This window comes from Aptenodytes forsteri, unplaced genomic scaffold (genome assembly GCF_000699145.1).
Source record: "Aptenodytes forsteri isolate BGI_AS27 unplaced genomic scaffold, ASM69914v1 Scaffold54, whole genome shotgun sequence".
Classification (NCBI taxonomy): domain Eukaryota; kingdom Metazoa; phylum Chordata; class Aves; order Sphenisciformes; family Spheniscidae; genus Aptenodytes; species Aptenodytes forsteri.
In genome coordinates, this window is record NW_008796044.1 from 13,098,100 (window position 1) to 13,117,843 (window position 19,744).

Sequence of the window (19,744 nt, forward strand, 5' to 3'; positions counted from 1 at the left end):
AGAAAAGAGTACAGAAGTCCCTGGGGGTTTGGGTGGCAGTCACCAGGGCACATCAGGATTGTCCTGAAACTTGGCATGGTGCAGTGGCCCCTGCCAGCCCTGGGGAGCGGCCTGGGGCTGAACCCCTCTCTGGGGCAGGAGGGTGGCCCCGCAGCTGGGGGGGGGCCTGCAGCGGGGTGCATGCATGGCCCCACCTCTGCCAAGGGGGTTTGTCACCAGTGACGTCTCAAAGCATCGCTCTTTTTTTTTCCCCTCCCATTTTGAAAACAAACAAAAAAAGGGAATTTCTTAACTTGTGGTCAACTCAGAAAGGAGAAGCTCCTGCCGAGGGAGCGCTGGGGACGGTGCCCACAAGGAGAGGTACACACTGCTTGAGAGGATCCTTCAGCTGCATCCCTGCTCCATACTGGGGCACCACGGTCCCTGGGGACATGGGTCCTGCTCTCCTCCTGCTGTTCACCGCAGCCAGCGTCTGGCACGGTAGGTCCACTGGTCCCCCAAAACCCTACAGTGTCTCCATGTCACTCTGGGGCAGGTTTGGGTTACGGCGAGGGTTTCCTGGGTGTCCAGTGTATGTCACTCTGGGGCAGGTTTGGGTTGCGGCGAGGGTTTCCTGGGTGTCCAGTGTAAGTGCTCTATCCCTCCTCGGGCGAAGAGGGGTGACAGCCTCAATGGGGCTGGGGACGGAGCAACGCTGAAGTTGGACTAATGGGCACTCAGCTCCTGGTGGTGGAGGGTGAAGCTGGTCTCCCAATCATGTCTACCAAAAGCCTGCTGTGGGCTGGGATGGTCCCTGCTTCTGGAGGCTGCTTCATGAGGCAGCCACCACTGCTGTGGGCAGGTTCAAGGAGCCTCGGCACAGGCAGGGAGCAGGCAAGAGAACATGTCTGCTCCATGGCACAGCAGGGAAGAGGCACTGGCTTGGCTTTTAGCACAGACTTGGCTGTAGCAGCTTCCTGAAGACCATCCAGAACTGGCTGTCATTATAGAGGGAGGTACAGTGGTGGAAAGAGGGTGTGTTGCTAGTCTGTGTTGGGCTCTGGAGCCAGCTGTGCTGAGGTCTAGCTGTTGGCTGCCTGCAGCACTGCCAGGATAAGGCCAAGGGGTATGGAAAGGTGCACGTAGCATAGGAAGAGCCTTGGCAGTGGGGAGATGGGAAAGGGAAACTTCCTGCTGTTTGGGTCTGGGTGGGGGTTAGGAGGAAGGAGAGGTCCAGCAGAAAGTGTGTCCTGAGGGAAGCCGTCTCTGAAATAACCCTTTGCCCAAACGGGACAAGAGCTGGAGATGCTTGGCCTGCAGGTGACAGAGTTGGGGAAAGTCGGCTGCATTGGCACCTTCCAATGCACCTTGTGCCTGGCTGGAGATGTCTGAGGATTGCTGTTTTCTGGTGGTGCTGGCATACACAACAGGGCTGTAGAGCTAGGTGTTTGACCTTGTGGTGGAAAGAGAACTCAGGCAGCCAAGAAGGGAAAGGTGAATACGCCTGGCTTTTGGGGCTGCGGAGATGACCAAGAGGCAATAACCCATCAACCTCAAGAAAGAGTCACTAAGCCTGTTTTGAGGTTTGCAACCAAACAGACAGAAACCAGTATTACTAATCTTCCGTCTTAAGTGCTGGCAGCCTCTCAGATCTTGTGTGACACTTTCCTTCATTATTCTTTTGAGCTTGCTCCCCACACGATGAGACTATGGTGGGAAGTCCCCCCCTGGAAGGGTGCAATCTAGGGGGGAAAGCATTCAGTATGTAACAGGGAGGCAGTGTATGCCTCGAGCCACTGCTGTGTTCATATTTTCAGCCCAGGAAATTTGCATCCTTGTTATTGCACTGCATGGTGTTTCACTTCAAGTCATGTCTCTGACATGCTGAGCAGGCTTTTTCCAGGTCTGCTGTGCTGTGAACTGGGTTGTGAAGGCTGCATAATTTCTTATGGGTTTTTTTAAGATAATAGGGATGAGGCAGGTGTGATGTAGATTTGTGATAGATCATAATGATATCTGTCAGGATGTCTCTGACGGTTCCTGGGCAATGCAGGTCACCAGCTGTGACATCCTCATCAGGCACTTTCTGCCATGTCAGGGTGTTAGACCCACATTTGTCTGAGTACCATCACTGTTGGCCATCTGCAGCACAAAGCTTCAGCATGCCAAGGTTGTCCAAAGCAATAGCCTCAAGCTGGAGCCAGAGCCTGACTTCCTTTTCCTACCTCTTGGATTGCAAGTGCATCTTCTGAGAGTACCCAAGGCTAATGTGGTGTGACCATTGTAATCTGGGCTCTTGCTGGGAGAGTGTCAGGGTCTCAAATCCCAGCTTCAGATCAAGCAGAGGAAGGATTTGAAACCTGATCAGCTCACGTCTGTGTTCTTGGCCATCTTGAGAAGTATTCCTGGGGTTTCTTTTGTTTCCTTGTTGTGGATGAATCTAAACCTCTGAGGTGATAAGCACCCTTTTCCCCATCCCCTGCCCCCCAGATATACTGTAGGTGACTTTGGGGAAGATGTCCTCAGAAACCAAGTTCTTCCCTCCCATCATTGAGGAGGGAGCAAGGGGAGCTCAGGCCTGGTATGGGTCTCTCCCAGGGCCAGACCTTAGTTATCCTTCAGGACCAAGTCAAGGTCCTGATGACTGGCTTCTGTGGTAAGGTTCTTGAGCCTCTGTCTTACCAGCCTTCACTTCTCCTTCCTCACCATTTCCAAACCCTCAGCAGAGGAAAGTAATGTTTTGGCTGGCATGGGAGAGGCAGGGACAGAGCCTGCAGCTGTAACTAGAGGTCATGGTTACACAACCCAAGTGTGGTAAAACCTTTGGCCAGCAGCTCCCGGCAATGCTGCGGAAGCTGCTGAAGAGCAGTAGAGAGACATCTTTGGGCTTTGTGCAAGATTGCACGCTGGTCAGCAGGGAGAAAGCCTCCCCCAGCAGCCCTGCTTCCCCATTCTGGAAAAGGATCTGCTGGTCTGACTCATCCCCCCAGCACACACGGAGTGGATGCTTGGGTGGCCTTCACCTGGCATTGTCCTGCATTTAATGTTTCTGCCCCGTCTATCCTCACTCCGCTGTGTGGTGGTTGTGCCATTGACAGGAGTTTCCAGTGATAGCCTGGAGGCTGGGTTTACACAGTTTAGCAAAGAGGAGGAATATTGTACCTCAGATATGTGGAAAATGTTGCTTTTCAAAGATTTCTGGGATATGTTTTTCTCTGCTCTGGGAATAAATGAGACTTTTTCTGTTTTCACAGAAAGATAAAAGCATTTTAAAAAAAAAAGAGATAAAATGTCAAATATTCCATGCTCCAAAGTTCCCTGTCCTCTGCTTCTTCCCCCAGGGCCAGTGAGTTTGATCCAGGCCTTGTTTGGGTTTCCCCTGGGCAACTGCATCGTTGTCACACGCCAGCAATGCTCTCCAGGGCCTCAAGTCTCGTATTCTTGACCCTTCGTTGCACGGAGGGAGGCATCAGCCCAAGACTGCTTAAATGATGCTCTTTGAGCTCTGATGGATGGGCTCTGGTGTTACTGCCCTGAGCACAGCTGGTAGCACAGGACACACATTTGCACCTAGGACACAGTCTTCACCAAATGAGCTGTGAGCAGGGGTGGATGAGGATGGGTGCATGCTGCTTCTGCTGGCTGTGTTACAGGGACAGTGTCCAAGGCAGCACCTGGGAACAGATTTGCTTTAAACTGTCTTTGCTACCCATGACCATAAGCAGCCTTCTCTTCTCTCCTCCCTGAGACAAGGGCTGTAACATTTGACCACTACACCCCCTTCCCCTGAAGGATATACAAGTACAGCTGGACGAATGGTGCCATTATAGGGTGCTTTGCCCTCTCCCACTTCTGATGAGTTAGGGGGTTTATGTTCATTTGCACAACAAATCTTTCCACTAAAGAGCTCCAGTGAGTGCAGAGCAGTCTGCTGCAAAGCTTGAGGCATCGCGAGACTAAACTCAGCCCTTGTTTCTGCTGCCGCCACCCAAAAGGAGCACTGCCTGCAGAGATGTCCTCTACGAAGAGCAATGAATTGATAAGTTGGGCAGCTACCTTTCTACTTACTATTATTGGAACCTGGGTGTGTGTCCCTTTAAGATGTGAGGGTGGGTTAGCAACTGGGAAGGAAAGCAGAAGTGGGAGAAGAGCCCTGGATAGGGTCTGGAGAGGGGTGCAGAGCCCCCTGAGCACAGATAGCCATTTGCAATGTGTTTCCTGTCCTCCCCGAAGGCCTGGCGTGGGGGTGGCAGTACCGCTTCTTCCCTAGCCCCACAGCACTGATTCACTTCTCACTTCCCCCCACCCTAAATATAGGTGGTGACTCAAAGAACTCGCTGATGTGGCAAAACAGGGAAAAAAATATTTCCCTCTGACACTAAGGGCTGGAGTGGGACCCTGGTTCCCCTTTATTCAGCCAGCAAAGAAGCCATCTTCAAAGTAGAGATGGCATCAGAAATCCAGCTGGGTTGCAACGCTAGTGTCAGCATGGCCTGGCGTACAACTGCAGCTATGGGCTTTCATGAGCCATTTAGCTTTTCTGTGCCTTAGTTTCCCACCCCCAAATATGAATAATAATGCTAACTCACTTCATAATGTTTTCATTGTATCTGCAAGCAAAACACACTGTTTGACTCTATGATAAGGCACAAGTAGGTGTCCTTCAAAATCCATTGCCCAGCAACCAAAAAGCCAGTCTTCCCAAAAGGCATGCACTGACATCCTGCTCTGCAGAAGCTTTCCAGGTCTGTTCTAGCTCATCACAGCACCAGTGCAACAAAGAAAGCCCCATCCACTAGATTTGGCTTAAACTTCACCAAATGGTGTTACGGGCTAATGAAGTTCATGTAGTAGTTCCAGCTCTGCCACAAAAGGAAAACTCTTGCAAGAAGAGGCAAAACCCAACAGGAATAATTTCCAAGCTAGCATCTGGCCTAATCAGCTCCAGATGATTGTTTTTTTCTGTCCCAGTGCTCTAAATGTTCACATGTGGGGTTTTGTCTCTTCCCTGAAATTCGTTCCTTGGAGTATCAGGTTCTATCAGTCTGGTGGGATGGAGAATGGCTGGAGTGACGCAAGCCAAAAAGCCAGTTTGAATTCCAAGCCCAGCCTCTTCCTGATGCTGAGCTACTCCATGCTCAGCAGTGTGAACTCCAACAGAGCATCATTAGGGATCATTTATGCATCCTCACTCTTTCTCTTTTTCCTTTGTAGGCTCAGCATCCCCAGTGATCAGCCATGACCTCCCTGCTCTGGTTGTCAACACGGGTGATCCAGTCATCTTGCACTGCTCAGGAGAGTCAGAAGTTGAATGGAAAAGCCAAAAGGATACGTTCAGCAACCATACCAGCAGCACACTCAGTATTCCCAAGGCCACTTACAGGGATACAGGCACCTATAAGTGTGCTTACGTCAACAGAAGTGATGAGGGCATTGCAACTGTGCATCTGTTTGTGCGAGGTAACCATGCTTCTCTCTTCCCACATATGCTGGCAGAACGGCCTCCTTTGAGGGAGCACGGCCATTACACAGATTCTCTCTGTGGATGTGGTTGTGTGTGTGTTTGGGGGAGCAGTGCAGGCAGTGGGGCCACTGGGGCAGTGGCTTACCCACAACCATGTAAGCCCACATGCAATGGGGCCTGTGGCTGAAGCACTGGGGCAGAATACAGAGCATTTACATCTCATGCATATCTGTGAATGGCCTGGACCTCTCCCTCCATTTACCTTGGCTTCTCTTCCTGAAAAAACAGGGATGAAAGTCTGTTCAGTGTTATAATGAGCAGTGAGATCTGGAAATCGGAGAACTGTATTGCCAGTACCCCAAATAAGGGAAAGTCACATGAATCACATCCTCACAGCGTGACCTGAACCCCAAATATTCTTTTACCCCAGAAGTTATGCTGTGGTAGCTCTGCCACTTGAGTTCACCCCTTCCCTTGTACCAGAGATACTGTCCTAGACAGGGGAGCTGGAGGTCTGATAAATAAAACGAACGCCATGGTGAAAAGTTTAATTAGAGTTAAGCATACTTCTCAGTCCCTCTTGCCTATGTACATTTGTGAGTTGATTGCTGTGCTCTCCTCAAATGCCTTAGCTGGAATTGGGCTTGTCGTGTGAGTTTTTGGAGGCTGAGTCAGGCAGGCGTTGAGCAGGGCTGCCCCAGCATCGAACTCCCACTGAGCAGCAGTGCTGGAGACTTGCCTTTGCTGGAATGTGTTCCTTCGCTTCAATGCATTTTCTGATCCCATTCTCTGGCCTACCTTGTCTCCTCCACAGATCCCAATAATGTGTGGTACACCCCAACTTTCCGGATCTTCGTGAGCAAAGGTGGTAATGCTGAGCTCCCCTGTCTCATCACGGCCCCCGAGTATGGATCCAGTGTGACTCTGATAATGGATGACGCCTCTCGTCTCTCACCCGGGACCAACTATTCTTTCAGTACTGAGAAAGGAATAACACTTTACAATGTGCAAAGCAAGCAGAAGGGCTTTTACCGATGCCAAGCAGTGATAAATGGAAAAATACAGAAGTCATCAAGAATAAGACTGATTGTGGAAGAAGGTAAAGGATTGGGGTTGCTGCTGTCCTCGGGGAGACAGCCATAGCTAAGCTGGCCACAGTAGATAGTTAAGGAAAAGCTCCTCGCCAGTGGTAGGAAAGACCTTCTGAACCTGCAGTCTTTAAAGGGTATTTAATGGAGGCAAAATTCCATTAGCTTCTGGCAAATTGGCTCCTTCAGGTGGGTCTCCATGTGTTCAGCGGTGTTCAAATCTTTGCAGGCACTATCACAGAACAGAGAAAAAAGTCCACCTATCTCCCTGAGGTTCTGCAAGTCCTCAGCCCTGATGAGAGCACGTAACCGTGGCAGAAGGTTCCCCTTCCCTTTCAACCCACAGTGCTGACTGCTGTGCTCTCCCCAACCTGTACTGCTTCCCATAGACACGTGCACAAAAAGGAGTGATGATCCCTAGGGAAGGAGAAGGCTGGGGGTAAAGAGGCTGAAGAGGATGGAAAGGAGAAGGTAGCCAGGCCCTGGGGTGTCTCCAAAGCACACGGGGTCACTGGACCAGCTGACACTGAATCTTTCCCTGTTTGCCTTTGTGTAGCACTGGAGAAGCCTGTATCAGTGATGATGGACCCTATAGACCATGTGCGAATCGTGGGCGAACCTTTCAAAGTCACTTGCAGAGTAATTGCTCCTTCCCACAAGTATGACATCAGATGGGTGACAGCAGCAAAGAGCGTAAGTTGTGCAGCTTCAAGGGCTTTCCTGGAAACTGGGAGACATAGGGTGGTAAGAACTGCCCAGACCAAAGTCACCTGCAGCAAAGCCTTGAACTGCCCAACCAAAGCAGCTATTCAAACAAGCTGTAGAAATGTGAATATGGCCATCTTTTCCTTGGGATGACGCAGGGTTAAGAAACACCTGCCCATTGTCAGGATCTTGCAGCAAGAGAGAAGTTGTTTTTTCAGCTGAGTTCATTGAGCAGGAACCACAGTACCTACTAAGGCAACATTTTTCCACCCAGCCCTGCCAGGGCTTATAAAGCAGCAAACGTGTTCAGGACACACAGTTCCCCAGAGAAAAGATATGGGTGAAGAAAGAGATGCATTTCAAAATCTCTGTTGTGCTGACTTTTAACTGCTAGATGGTTAGATAAGGTTTGCTAGAAGTCCTTATTATATCTGATGCCTTTATTAAGGAGTTGAAATAACATACAGATATGTTTGGATCACATAATGTAAGGCCAACTTGCAGTCAGAAGGCTGACAATAGCTATAATCCTAACTGCTGTGGAATATCTGCCCTGAATACTTAGGTTTAATACGTCTCTTGGTCTCCACACAGATGGCTTTCAGTGACAGGGTCTCTATAACAAAGTTCAGTAGCCCAGAACAGGAGGGGGGTGGGTATGTTTGTCGTAAATATTCAGTTCCATCCTCTGCCCTTCCAAGAAAGTGCCTGATGTTCCCTCCCTGCCTGACAGGTCAGGAGAACTAAAAAGCCTAGCTTTGAAAATGAGAACTACTTCATCAGCGACATCCTGTCCATTCCAGCGGTGACCATGGAAGATAGTGGGAAATACACTTGTATAGCTAACAATTCAGCAGGATTCAGGAATGCCTCGACAATGCTTCAGGTAGTAGGTGAGTGCTTCCCCAAAAGACCAGGAAGGTGTGGGCTGAATCACACCTAGCTTTGAGTATTTCCTGCTTCTGCTTCCATCTTGTTCCTAGTTTTGTTGTTGGAAACATCATTCTCGCTTGTCCTTGAAGGCTCACATGAGAACTGTGGAGCTGCTAGGAAAGGAACTGGTGTTCCCTTCACATCTTGAGGGGCAGGAGGACATTTTTTGGATTCTGGATGAAAAATCAGAAAGCTCTTCTCAGTTTCTGTGTGTTTTTATAAACAGCTTTAAAACAAAAAAAGAATGGGGCAAGATTATGCTGAAGACCAGGAAAGGCTGACTAGAAAGAAGGGCAAGCCACATGAGCAGGGTATGGATCTTTGTCTCTTCCAGTAACAGATCCCCATAAGAGGATTCAGGTCTATTATACACTTGTTTGTATCTCAAGATGGAAAATTCATCCCCGCAGCTCATAAGCTGGGGTTTGCTGATGACCCAAAGCCACTGCATACCATGGCTCAGAAAGAGGGCTTGGTCTGAATTGTTTCCAACTGAGAAGCCAGGAGTTTAGCTAAGGGGCCTGTCATCTATGGACGATCAGGAGATACAGTTTTAGCCTCATCACTTATTAGGACACGGCATGTAAAACCCCTTTTCCCATGAGATATCACTAAGATTTTCTAGCCCTCCTCAGGCAGAGTGTAATCCAAGCTCCCATGACAAAGAAGCAACTTAAAAGTACTCCTTTGGCAACATAATCTGTGTAATGCCTCATTCCCTCCTGCAGTCTCCCAGCTGCCCGTTCCAATAATGGTCCATTTATGAAGCTGGTATAAGCTTGTTTCAGGTCTCTGGACATACCTGCTGATGGTCATGCTCTCCTCCATCCTGCAGAGAGAGGTTATGTATTCCTGACCCCAATGCAAGCCACCAGCCAGGAGGTTGCTTTGGGAGAGAGTCTGAAGCTGCAGGTCCACATTGAGGCTTACCCAAAACTTCTCCACTGGAGCTGGCAGCACACGAACCTCTTGAAGAACTCTGGGAATACCACATTCAAGGGCCAAATGATCTCTGGAAACAACTGGTATGTGCGCTCTCTCTTCTACACTGGCCATGGCATGTTTCCAAAAATGCTTTCCTTGTGAGACAGGCAGACCCCATGCTATTGGCTCACAGAAAACTCTCTGGTTTTAAAGAGGGGAACTGTTCTGCCTTTCTGTCTTCTCTTTCCAGTATTATTAGCAAACCACAGTGAGCAGGTCTGATGAGGTCAAGGAGGACACCACCTCTGTAACTTGGCAGCCTTCTCTTTAGAAAACCTTGTGGAAGTCACTATCACTTTTGTGGTCTGGTTGCTCAAATTCGCACTCTCCTTGCAGGAAGAAATTGTAGGGGTGGATGAACAGTACAAAAACCCCGAATTCCCTCACTGCTCCTCAGACCTGCCCCATTCTCTGCAGTCTGAAGAGTGTATGTGCCGAGCGGCACTGTATGCCCCATGTGAAGAGAAGCCAGAAACATTGTTATGTGGATAAGACCTAATGGAGGGCACAGCCCTGCTCTTCCAAAGCCTACAGCCAACCGAGGCCAAAAAGGAGACCGAAAGAAAGAGAATCATTCCATTCGGTGGGGAGTTTTGGCAATTCCCTTTTCATTTTCTTAGAAACCCAAAATAATCCACAAGAGGAACTGTGCCACTCAGCAAGCATGATGGCTTTAGGGCGAACTCTTCCTTGCATCAGGATCTGAGAAATGGGCTGGGGGCAGGGGGCAGCGGGCACTAGGGACCATGAATTGATGGGCTAAGAAATGGGAAGAATAACTCATTCTGTCAAAGGCAGGAGGACCAGCATCCTCTAGCCCTTCAAAGACAATGATTTAGATGTTACACTCTCCTTTCCTTCTGAGCATTCACCCACCTGTAGCCTTTCAGAAGTGCTGTGCACTTGGTGGCAAAAGGTCTTTCCTCTAAGGAAGATCAGATCCTCCCTGCTCCCCCTGAAGAAGCAAATAGCAGATTCCCCTCGTGGGCTGGGATTAGTGCTGGGAAGTGTTCACCCGCTCCAGGGCATAGGAAGCAGCAGCATCTCGCTGAGCAAAGACTGTGTGAGTGCTTGCGTTTCTTCGTGGTGTTTACTCTCTCTGTGTGAGCAGGTATAACAACACACTCTTCCTGAACCGCCTGCAGGAAGGAGAGGGAGGTCCCTATACATTTTATGCCCTCAACAATGAGACCAATGCATCAGTTACCTTCAGTATCTCTGTGAAATGTAAGTGCTTGGCATTGCCCGTTCTTTCACCCTGCTTGCCCGGGGGCTGCTGCCCAGCTGGCAGCAAGTAGGGCGGGGTACCAGGGTGCTTCCAGCCCAGTGCCCGCAGGACACTCAGCCAGAATGCATCTGGGACCCAGCCCAAACCTATGCATAGGGGGTTCCTGGTGTTTTACTGTTGCACACATGGAAAGTAAATCAGAGCACAGGGAATGTGCTCTTCCTCTGATCATAGCATTCACTGTTTATATGCCTTCCCCAACAGCTCCTCCAAGGGTCTGCAAAATCAAGGTGCCAGCCAATGACTCCAGCATCCTTCAATGCATGGCCATCGGCTACCCTGCCCCACGCATTGAGTGGTACCAGTGCCCCATTCACTCTGACAGGTAAGACATGCCCAGGAGACTGAGTACCTCCAAGGTGTGCACTTGCCCTTGCTATGCTGGCATTTGCTGAGCAGCACCACGTGGGCTTGCTTACAGGCAATATAGCAGAGCCTGTTCAGTAACAGCAAGAAGGATGTTGCCCTGCTAAAAAAAGAGGTTCTTGGGCACTGTCTGAGGACAGGGGACAGGTATTATTCCTGAAGTCTTGAGCTTGCAGAGTTCAGCCGCCTGTGATTCATGTTCTCCCAATGCTTTTCAGAGGAACCTGTGGGTGCCTTGGAGAAGTGCCCTGGTGTAGGTTGCTGTAGAGCTACATCCTGGCTGGTCCTAGTCATCTTTCTGGGACCTCCACAGGTCTGAGGCTCTGCAGAGCACAGGCTCACTGAGCTACAACATGATGGGAGGCAACTGCAGCTGCCTGGACAGGTGTGGCTGTGTCTCAGTACCAGCCCCATTCAAGGAGGGAACTGCTGCCATAGCTGTAGCCACATAAAGGCGGTTAAGGCTCTGTCTATACAGGGCTTTGATGTTCAGGGAGAGATCTTTTAACCGGGCAGTAAGTAATGTCTCATAGAGCTGCAACCCTAATTCCCAGTGTCTCCTCTCTAGTCTGTTACAGGCACCAATTCACTTATGAGCAACTGTGCTGCAGAGGAGCACTCATTCTCTACTGCTTGGTGTCTCTGCAGATACAACGAGGACTATAGGTTGCTACTGAACGACTCCAGTCCCCAGGTTGTGAACATGTTGCCCTTCCAAGAGGTGGAGGTGGAGAGCATTGTCCCGTTCCAGGAGCTGGGTGTCAATTTTACCTTCTGCTGTGTGGCCACTAACAGAGAGGGGAACGCTTCTGACATGTTTCACTCACTGACCATCACCAGTAAGATACAAACTGGTAGCTTGGCAGAGTGGGGAAGGATCTGGGGGCTTTTGGGGGCCCATCTTCCTATACGTATATCCCTACTGTCTTGCAAGAGAGGTGGAATAGATTCCGCAAGCCCTCTGTCTTCACAGGAGTTGGGAGGCTTTGGCATTTGCCAGTCCTAGGAGCCATGTGGGAATTGCTGGCTGGGCGTAGCCTGGTGCCAAAGGCTGAGCCATGCCATGAACACCTTATAACTTCAGGACCCAGCTCCAGGGCGCGGCGCAGCCAGCTGTCGCTCAGCCCACTGGAGTCCAGAGGTTGCATCTTTTGATGGGCCTGTTCTTGCTGCACAGATCTTGGTCCCCAGTCAGTCTGACCTGGACCTGGTGCTCTTTGTGTGGAAATTGGGGTGCACGGGGGGAACCATTGCAGCCTTGAGTTTGGCATCAAGAACTTCCCTCAGTTCCCAGAAGCTCTTTTGGGTGTCTCTGAGGCCAGTGCTGGGTTGTGTTGCATACAGGGGAAGCCTAAGTGAACAGCTGGGCAAAATCTTCCCACAGATGGGATTGAAACAGGAGTGTTTTACTCATCCCCATTTTTTTCCTCCTCTAGGAAATGTCATGGCCCCCCCAAACAAGCTCTTCAGCCCCGTTCTCTCCACCTGCATAGGTACATCGGTCCTGCTGCTCCTCCTACTCCTCTTCCTCCTCTACAAGTACAACCAGGTCAGATTCCCTGTTGCATAGCAAGGGCTGCAACGCCTGCCCAGCCTCAGAGACCACACTGCCTCTGCTGGCCCCCACAGGCAGGGAGCATTAGGCTTGGAGGTACCAGGCAAGCTACCTCCCTCATCTCCACTGCCTCCCAACTTCCCCCAGGAGGAAGGCTCCCAACTTCTCTGCTGCAGGGCAAGGCTCGTGCACCAAACCCAGTGTGTTAACGCCTCTCCCACCCTGGTCCCTCAGTCTTGTAGCCCAGAGGTCAACGTGGATATTCCTTGGTGCCAGACAAAGGTGCTCACTCTGTGCTGTCAATTGCAGCTGGTTTTGCTCTGGTCACCATGAATCCACAGAGTGAATTAAGGAGGGAAAAAAAAGTGGTCTGCAACTTGCATCTACTTTTTATTCTCCTCCCTGATTTATAAAAAGCTGTCTTTATGGGGAAACAGGATGATGTTAGAAGGCGTTTGTCTCCAGGAAGACTTGGTCACTATTTTTATACAGGAACTTGCCCCATTTTCTCTGCAAGACTCATTTTCAGCACTTTGATTCCTTCTCGGTTGTTTCCATAAACTGTGCCAATCAATAGCCACCTCTGCTTCATCAGTGGGTGAAAATCTCCTGTTTTTCAGCTCTCCCTTTTGGCACTCTTCCTTTGACAGCCCATCAAGGCTGCAAATTTTGCAGCAAAGTTCTGGTGCTGGTTGTCAGAAGATCCAGCAGAGCCCCCTCCCAAACAAGTGCCTACAGATTTGCAGGCAGAGCTTTCTTTGGCCAGTAGTCCAGAGAGAGAGAGGTGGATGGATGTGTAAGCACAGCTCTGAAGAAATAGCATTTAGGGAGGCCTTGCAAGCCCAAGAGAAGCAGGACGTGTTTATAAATAATCTTATCTATCTCAGCCATGGGCTTCTTGAGCCATGGCTGAGTGCTGCAGTGCTAGGTGAATCATGGAGCAGAAAGCAGCAATGCTCACCCTCTGGGAGCAGGCAACAGCAGATAAACTGAATGCATGTGGCATTCTTTATGAGGGACCTCCACTAGAAACTGTGCTGCTTGGAGCATCCTGTCTGGGCCTTTTCAACAGCCTGCATGGGCACAGATGTTCAACTCTCAGGCAAAGAAAAAAGCAGTGTGGGGGAGAAAACAAATAGATGCTTTGCATCAAAACTGCACATCTGTTTGCCTCAGTTATGGTCCCTCATGCCTGTGCTAACCTAGTTTTGAGCATCTACCCATACGCTGCATCCTTCTCTGCAACTATCCAGGGAAAGTGGTGACGAGAAGCATTTCAGCACACACCTCCCAGTAGCTGGGACATGAGGTGATTCATCACAGCCATGGTCACTCCACCCATGCTTCCCTGTGTCTGTCTTGATGGACCTGAGACCACCTTTGCCACTCTGGTTGCAGGTCCTTGCCTGTCTCCTTGTACAGGAGCAAAGGCTGCTCACAGTATTCTCATGCCAAGCTATTTCACTGCCTTTCTCTGTATTTGTGCCTCCAGCCTGGCTCCCTAGCCCTCTCAACATGAATGACAACACCCAGCACAAGCTGGCAACTGCCTCTGCCCATGGGCTCCAGCACCGCTTCTCTCTGTCCTTGCCTGGTTACTTCTGCCATGAGATTTGTGGAAAAGAGAAGAAATTCTTACTTCTCTTTCTCCATTTCTTTTTTTCCCCTGTAAGGGAAGTGGGGCTGGGCCAGCTCCACCGTTCTGCTGTGCTCAGCAACCCAGGGTACCAAGGAAGGAGAGACAGCAGGGACACCTTCCTTTGCCACCAGCTGGGCACAGCTCAGCCACTGGTCTGGTGGGACATGCTGGCTCTCCCAGCTCTGCCATCCCAAGTGAGGGCAACGGGCTACTTTACGTCATGAATGATGACTTGGGGGAACTTTGTAACAGCACAGGGACCAGGCTGTCCAGACAAAGCCTCTCTCACTCAGTCCAGGTTCAAAGCAAGACATATTTGATGAGCTGAAACCTGAGTCTTCCCTCTATGCCTGCAGGGTGAGAGCTAGAGTGTATGCTGGGACTGGGGAACCCTCAGGACTTGAGGAACATTGAGTAACTGGAGTCTTTTCCTTACAGAAACCCAAGTACCAGGTGCGGTGGAAGATCATTGAGGCCTGTGAAGGGAATAACTACATCTTTATCGATCCCACTCAGCTGCCATACAATGAAAAATGGGAGTTTCCTAGGAATAACCTCCAGTTTGGTAAGAAACCTTCCTCGCTGCTTGCCTGGTGGCATGCAGCTCGCCACAGAGCTGAAATGCTCCAAGGGACAGAGCCAAAGCAACTGGGCAACATCCAAAGCTGCATCCAGACATTACAGCAAGATCCTTAACTAGGCCTTGCTGCTCTCTTCTGCACAGGGTGGCAAACGCTAGGGTACAACCTCCCTCCAGCCCTCCATTGCTCCAAGGAAGGTTGAGAGGATCATGTCCCTCCTCTTGCATCTGGGGTCATTCCGAATGCACAGAGCTGGTGAGCCCGTGTTTGGACATGGCCTCTTTCATACCATCTTTGCTCACAGTAGAGTTCCCCTCAGATGTTAACCAGCTCTTGACTAAGGGGTGTGTCATCTTGTCTGGGCTCAGCAGGAATCCCCACCCGCCAGACATCCTCCTCAAGGCTGTGTGCAGGACAACTGCTCAATCTCTTTCTATAAAGTATCTTATAAGTACATTTTTTTTCCCTCTGCAGGAAAAACTCTTGGAGCGGGAGCCTTTGGAAAAGTGGTAGAAGCCACCGCTTTTGGGCTGGGCAAAGAAGATTCAGTCCTCAAAGTGGCTGTGAAGATGCTAAAGTGTAAGCCCAGAGCAACTTGCAAAGGCTGAAATCCCCCACGCTCCTTTGGGCAGGATGTAGAGTGTGTTCACATGTGTTGGTGCGCCCAGGCTGCAACATCTACTTTTTTAGATGTTTCTGTGATAAGTACTGAGTGCTGGAATCACGCTGCTGTCATTTTTGTGGACATGTGTGGCCAAAGGCATAGACAGAGCACACAATTTCCTCTCTAAGTGTCTCCTCCTTTTGTTCCCTATCTCTTTCTACACCTTTTTCTGTCCTCCCCCACCATCTATTCCTTGTCCCTCCCTCACTCCTTCACACAGCCCTTTTCCTCTTGTCTTGCAGCATCGGCAGACACAGATGAGCAGGAAGCTCTTATGTCTGAGCTGAAGATCATGAGTCACTTGGGACACCACGAGAACATTGTTAACCTGCTGGGAGCATGTACCTATGGAGGTAGGATCCCACAGCCCTGCTTCCCCCATGGACCCCTCCCATGGCCTGCTCCTCTGAGGCTGTTACCTCTCCTCAGTCTCACAACACAGATAGCTGATGACCTTGGCGGCCTTTTTTGAACCTATAACTTTGCAAGGGCCTGTGGGCTGGCCCTTTCCGGATGCACTTATGGGCAGTGTGGGTTCTGCTGCCCCTCCCAGGGAAAGCAATCCTCAGGACAGGTCACAGTAACATCACTTCTTAACGAACCCTTTCTGCCTCTCTTCCAGGCCCAATCCTCGTCATCACCGAGTACTGTCGCTATGGAGATCTGCTGAATTTCCTGCGGAAGAAGGCTGAATCCATAATTATCCAGGACTCTGCCCTGGACACCTCTTTAGACAGCACTGCTGATTACAAAAACGTTGACCTAGAGAAGAAATACATCCGCAGGTAAAAGCAGAGCTCTGGTGGCCACAGGGCTGAGCAATGCAGGCCTGAGTACTTGCTGTGAGAGGTGCGCAGAGGGCTGTGCTGGGGAGAGGTTAAGGCCAAAGGTCTGGGGACTTGCAGAATACCAGGATGTAAAAGCCACTGGGGTTGCGTGTGTTTAGACTTGGTTACACTTCCGAGTTTTTCAAAGTCTTTGACAGCGTGAATATCCCACAATAAATCCAGGTTTCAATCCAGTCTGCCCTCCCACAATCTGGAATCGGGACTTTTTGGCTTCCTCCACTGTTGGGCACGTGGGTTTTGTAGGACAAGAGGCTGAGTGCTCCCCATCAGCCAAGGGCAGCCCCTTGACAAAAGGGGAGCAGTACTTGGAGCCCCATACCACAGGGCACCTAGGTGCCCTTTCTGAATTGGCCTCAATGTTGACTTTCCCCTTGCCCTTAAGCCTCTAGCTAAGCCAGTTCCTGCAGGCACGGATGTGGTTTCTTCTCTCGGTGGATGTGGAGAAGGGCAGAAGGTACTGCTGGCGGGTTGCTAACAGCCTGCCTCCATCTCTGTTGCTTCTGACTCAGTGACAGTGGCTTTTCGAGCCAGGGTTTGGAAACGTATGTTGAAATGAGACCTGTGTCATCACCATCTCCAGCGTCATCAGATTCTGTGCAAGCCAGGGGTGAGTTAAAGGCTCATTTCTGTGTTTTTATGATTTCTTTATTCTGGTGATCCTGTCTGGTTTAGCCCCAGGGAACCAGGATACAGCATAGCTTGAGTTATTCCCAGGTTTGCAGCAACTCTAAAACTTCGCTTTGCATTTCAGGGAAGAGCTCAGAGGAAGAAGATGAAACCAGGGAGGACCTCCGTCCCCTCAATCTCTCTGACCTGCTACAGTTCTCCAGCCAGGTGGCCCAGGGCATGGCATTCCTCGCATCGAAGAACGTGAGTGCCAAGAGGACAACTGCCCCCAGCACCCCAGCTGAGAAACACCAGTCCAGCCAGCAGGCACCAGCCATCCTGTCTGCACAAGGCTCGGGATGTTTTCGGATGGGGTGGCCAAGCTCAAGCAAGCTGCTGCTGGAAATGGGCCTCTCTGCTGCGTTTGTTGGGTTCAGACGCGCTGGGCCATGGCGCCTGGTGTCAGGCTTCAGAGCCTTCGTCTCCCACAGGCTCCGGGCAGGCCATCACGGCAGGGCAGCGTTACAGGGGGGAACCCAGGGCTGTGCATCGTGCTAGTCTCAACGGTTCTCCCCAGCTTTTACATGAGGTCAGGAACTTTGATGCAAAGCTTTCTCGCATTGGCAGCTTCCCCACTGCCCCAGGGACAAGGAACTGAAAGTGGCCGTTGAGCTGTCTGCCAGAGCTGGCTCATTTAGAGTATCAGAGAGTAACCGTATGACTGTTTCGGAGATGAGAGCACAGCGTCAACAGCCCCTGGCTCTGAGCCTCCTCCCATGGGGAAGACGACGGCCCCATGAGTGATTAAAGGACATGGCATGAAACGCCACAATGTCTTAGCACTGCAAATGAAGTGGTTGAAAGAGAGCCCATACTCCTTGTACACAACGCAGTGCCTCTTACAGGGGCTTTTCAAGCAGTATGTGTTCCCCTTGCCCCTCTAAGTGTTGTTTCGGTGGCAGGCCTGGGCCGCAGGGAATTAGCTGGGACAGCTGGGGGACGTTGGCTGGGTCTCAGTTGCGCTCTCTTCTCCCCAGTGCATCCACCGTGACTTAGCAGCCAGGAACGTGCTCGTATCAGATGGACGAGTAGCCAAGATTTGTGACTTTGGCCTGGCCCGTGATATCATGAATGACTCTAACTATGTTGTAAAAGGCAACGTAAGTAATTAAAATGGGGACAAGAGAAGGTACAAGGGTAGGGTGCGGCTGGAGCACGGAGGACAGGGTGTAGCATAAGCTGCCAGCTTGCCCCAGTCTGCAGGACTCTGCTCTTCCAGGCCCGACTGCCCGTGAAATGGATGGCCCCAGAGAGCATCTTTGACTGCATCTACACAGTGCAGAGCGATGTGTGGTCTTACGGCATCCTTCTCTGGGAGATCTTCTCCCTTGGTAAGAAAGAAGCGAGCTTGTAAACCTGTTTTGTTTTCCATGGCTTACCACAGCCCTAATGTCACTGCAGAAAAGTTTCCAAGAAAGGAGGAAGGTTGACAAAAATCTAGGTTTTATCAGGGCTATAAAACACTGTGTTATGCTTCCAGAGGGACCATTAAAAACAATGGATCCTGGATGATTTGCTCTAAACTCCGAACTCCCTGAGAACGAGTAGCTCGGGCGATGCTCCGGGCTGCCTCTTCTCACCCCACAAGGCTGGAGTGTTAAAGCCTCTGATCTAAGAGCCACCTCTGTTACTGCCACAGGTAAAAGTCCGTATCCCGGCATGGTGGTGAACAGCAAGTTCTACAGCATGGTGAAGCAGGGATACCAGATGGCCAGGCCCGACTTCGCTCCCTTGGAAATGTGAGTGGATACGCTGAGATGCACACAACGGGTGACAGGGTGGCTGGAGCCGCTTCACGGGGACGGGCAGGGAGATGGCACAGGGGCCTCGGTCACAGGTCTGCCTGCTGCTCCCAGGTGTGTCTGCCCTTGAGGTTCAGGTTGGACCCTACCAGGCTGCTCCTTGCTCCTGGAGGAAAGCAAGACCTGGGGCACTCAGTTATGATGCTCCACCCAGTATTTCCTCTGTTTATGTACAGGAAGGTGGGAGAGCTCATGTTATATGCCTACATTGCTGAACTTGGTGGATTTTTCTTTTTTCAGTCAGCTACTTTTGACCCTAGGACTGTGAGAAGACAGGCCTGAGTAGATTACAGGAGGGGAATGAGTTTTAGCTTAAAGAAAAAAGTACTGGAGGCATAAAGCCCCTTGTTGATGGATTAGAGAACTTTGCTCTACCCACTTCTGTGCTCGCCTTTCCCTGGAGCACTGCACATGCACTGACCACAGGTTTTATAGACAGGAAGACAAGGGACTGCTCAGTACTGTGTGCCCGAAATAAAAAGTGCTGCAGGAAAGAGCCTGGGGGTGCAGACCCTGCAGCAGCTTTGCAGCAGCACAGTGCAACCGCCCTGTCCCTGTTTGGCTCCGCAGGTACAGCATCATGCAGGCATGCTGGAGCCTGGAGCCCACACAGAGACCTACCTTCGACCAGATCGGCTGCTTCATTCAGAAAGAACTGGAGGTGCATAAGGAACAGGTGAGGACCTTTGGAGGGGAGAAGGGGGGAGACGTGCTCTCCCCCTACATGAACATAGCTCCTGGATGACTTTCCTTACCTTTAATTGATGGGAGCAGCTTAGTGTTGGTGGAAAGTGCAGAGCGGCATCCAGATTTCCCCATGCTGAAGGGTTAAGTCACTCCCCCCCATGATCAAAGGAGGCTGGACAAAGAAATACAGCTGCTTTGCAGCAACCGTTATGGGCACCAATATGACTACTGGTGCAGCAGCCCTGCCCCATTCCCCTGCATTTGGTTAGCAGCTGGACGAAAGGTGCGCTGCCTCCTGACTAGCTGTCCTGCAGCTCCACAAAAGCACGGGCATGCCTGCCCTGCAGCTATGCCCTGCGGGCACAGCAAAGGGTAGTGCTGAGTTAGCATCCCCAGCTGGTCATCCGTGCAGAAACAGATGTCGTACACCATTATCATAGAATCATAGAATGGTTTGGGTTGCAAGGGACCCTTAAAGGTCATCTAGTCCAACCC

At 50.7% G+C, this 19,744-nt stretch overlaps 1 protein-coding gene across 2 annotated transcripts in view; it reads left to right on the forward strand.

The window, feature by feature from the left end:
- Positions 1-417: 417 nt before the first annotated feature.
- CSF1R (colony stimulating factor 1 receptor) overlaps positions 418-19,744 on the forward strand; it is a 21,504-nt gene continuing 2,177 nt past the window's right edge. Inside the window, exons 1-20 of one of the 2 annotated variants that reach the window (XM_019473828.1) lie at positions 418-480; positions 5,194-5,439; positions 6,258-6,542; positions 7,088-7,224; positions 7,970-8,129; positions 9,005-9,194; positions 10,265-10,380; positions 10,646-10,766; positions 11,456-11,646; positions 12,244-12,356; positions 14,440-14,566; positions 15,057-15,161; positions 15,489-15,599; positions 15,869-16,031; positions 16,604-16,705; positions 16,853-16,964; positions 17,738-17,860; positions 17,980-18,091; positions 18,400-18,499; positions 19,133-19,238. In XM_019473828.1, coding sequence (XP_019329373.1) covers positions 432-480; positions 5,194-5,439; positions 6,258-6,542; positions 7,088-7,224; positions 7,970-8,129; positions 9,005-9,194; positions 10,265-10,380; positions 10,646-10,766; positions 11,456-11,646; positions 12,244-12,356; positions 14,440-14,566; positions 15,057-15,161; positions 15,489-15,599; positions 15,869-16,031; positions 16,604-16,705; positions 16,853-16,964; positions 17,738-17,860; positions 17,980-18,091; positions 18,400-18,499; positions 19,133-19,238 — 2,769 coding nt within the window. In that variant the 5' untranslated portion in view covers positions 418-431. Of the gene's footprint in view, positions 481-5,193; positions 5,440-6,257; positions 6,543-7,087; positions 7,225-7,969; positions 8,130-9,004; positions 9,195-10,264; positions 10,381-10,645; positions 10,767-11,455; positions 11,647-12,243; positions 12,357-14,439; positions 14,567-15,056; positions 15,162-15,488; positions 15,600-15,868; positions 16,032-16,603; positions 16,706-16,845; positions 16,965-17,737; positions 17,861-17,979; positions 18,092-18,399; positions 18,500-19,132; positions 19,239-19,744 lie in introns of both variants that reach the window. The other variant, XM_009285853.2, reaches the window with a different exon arrangement.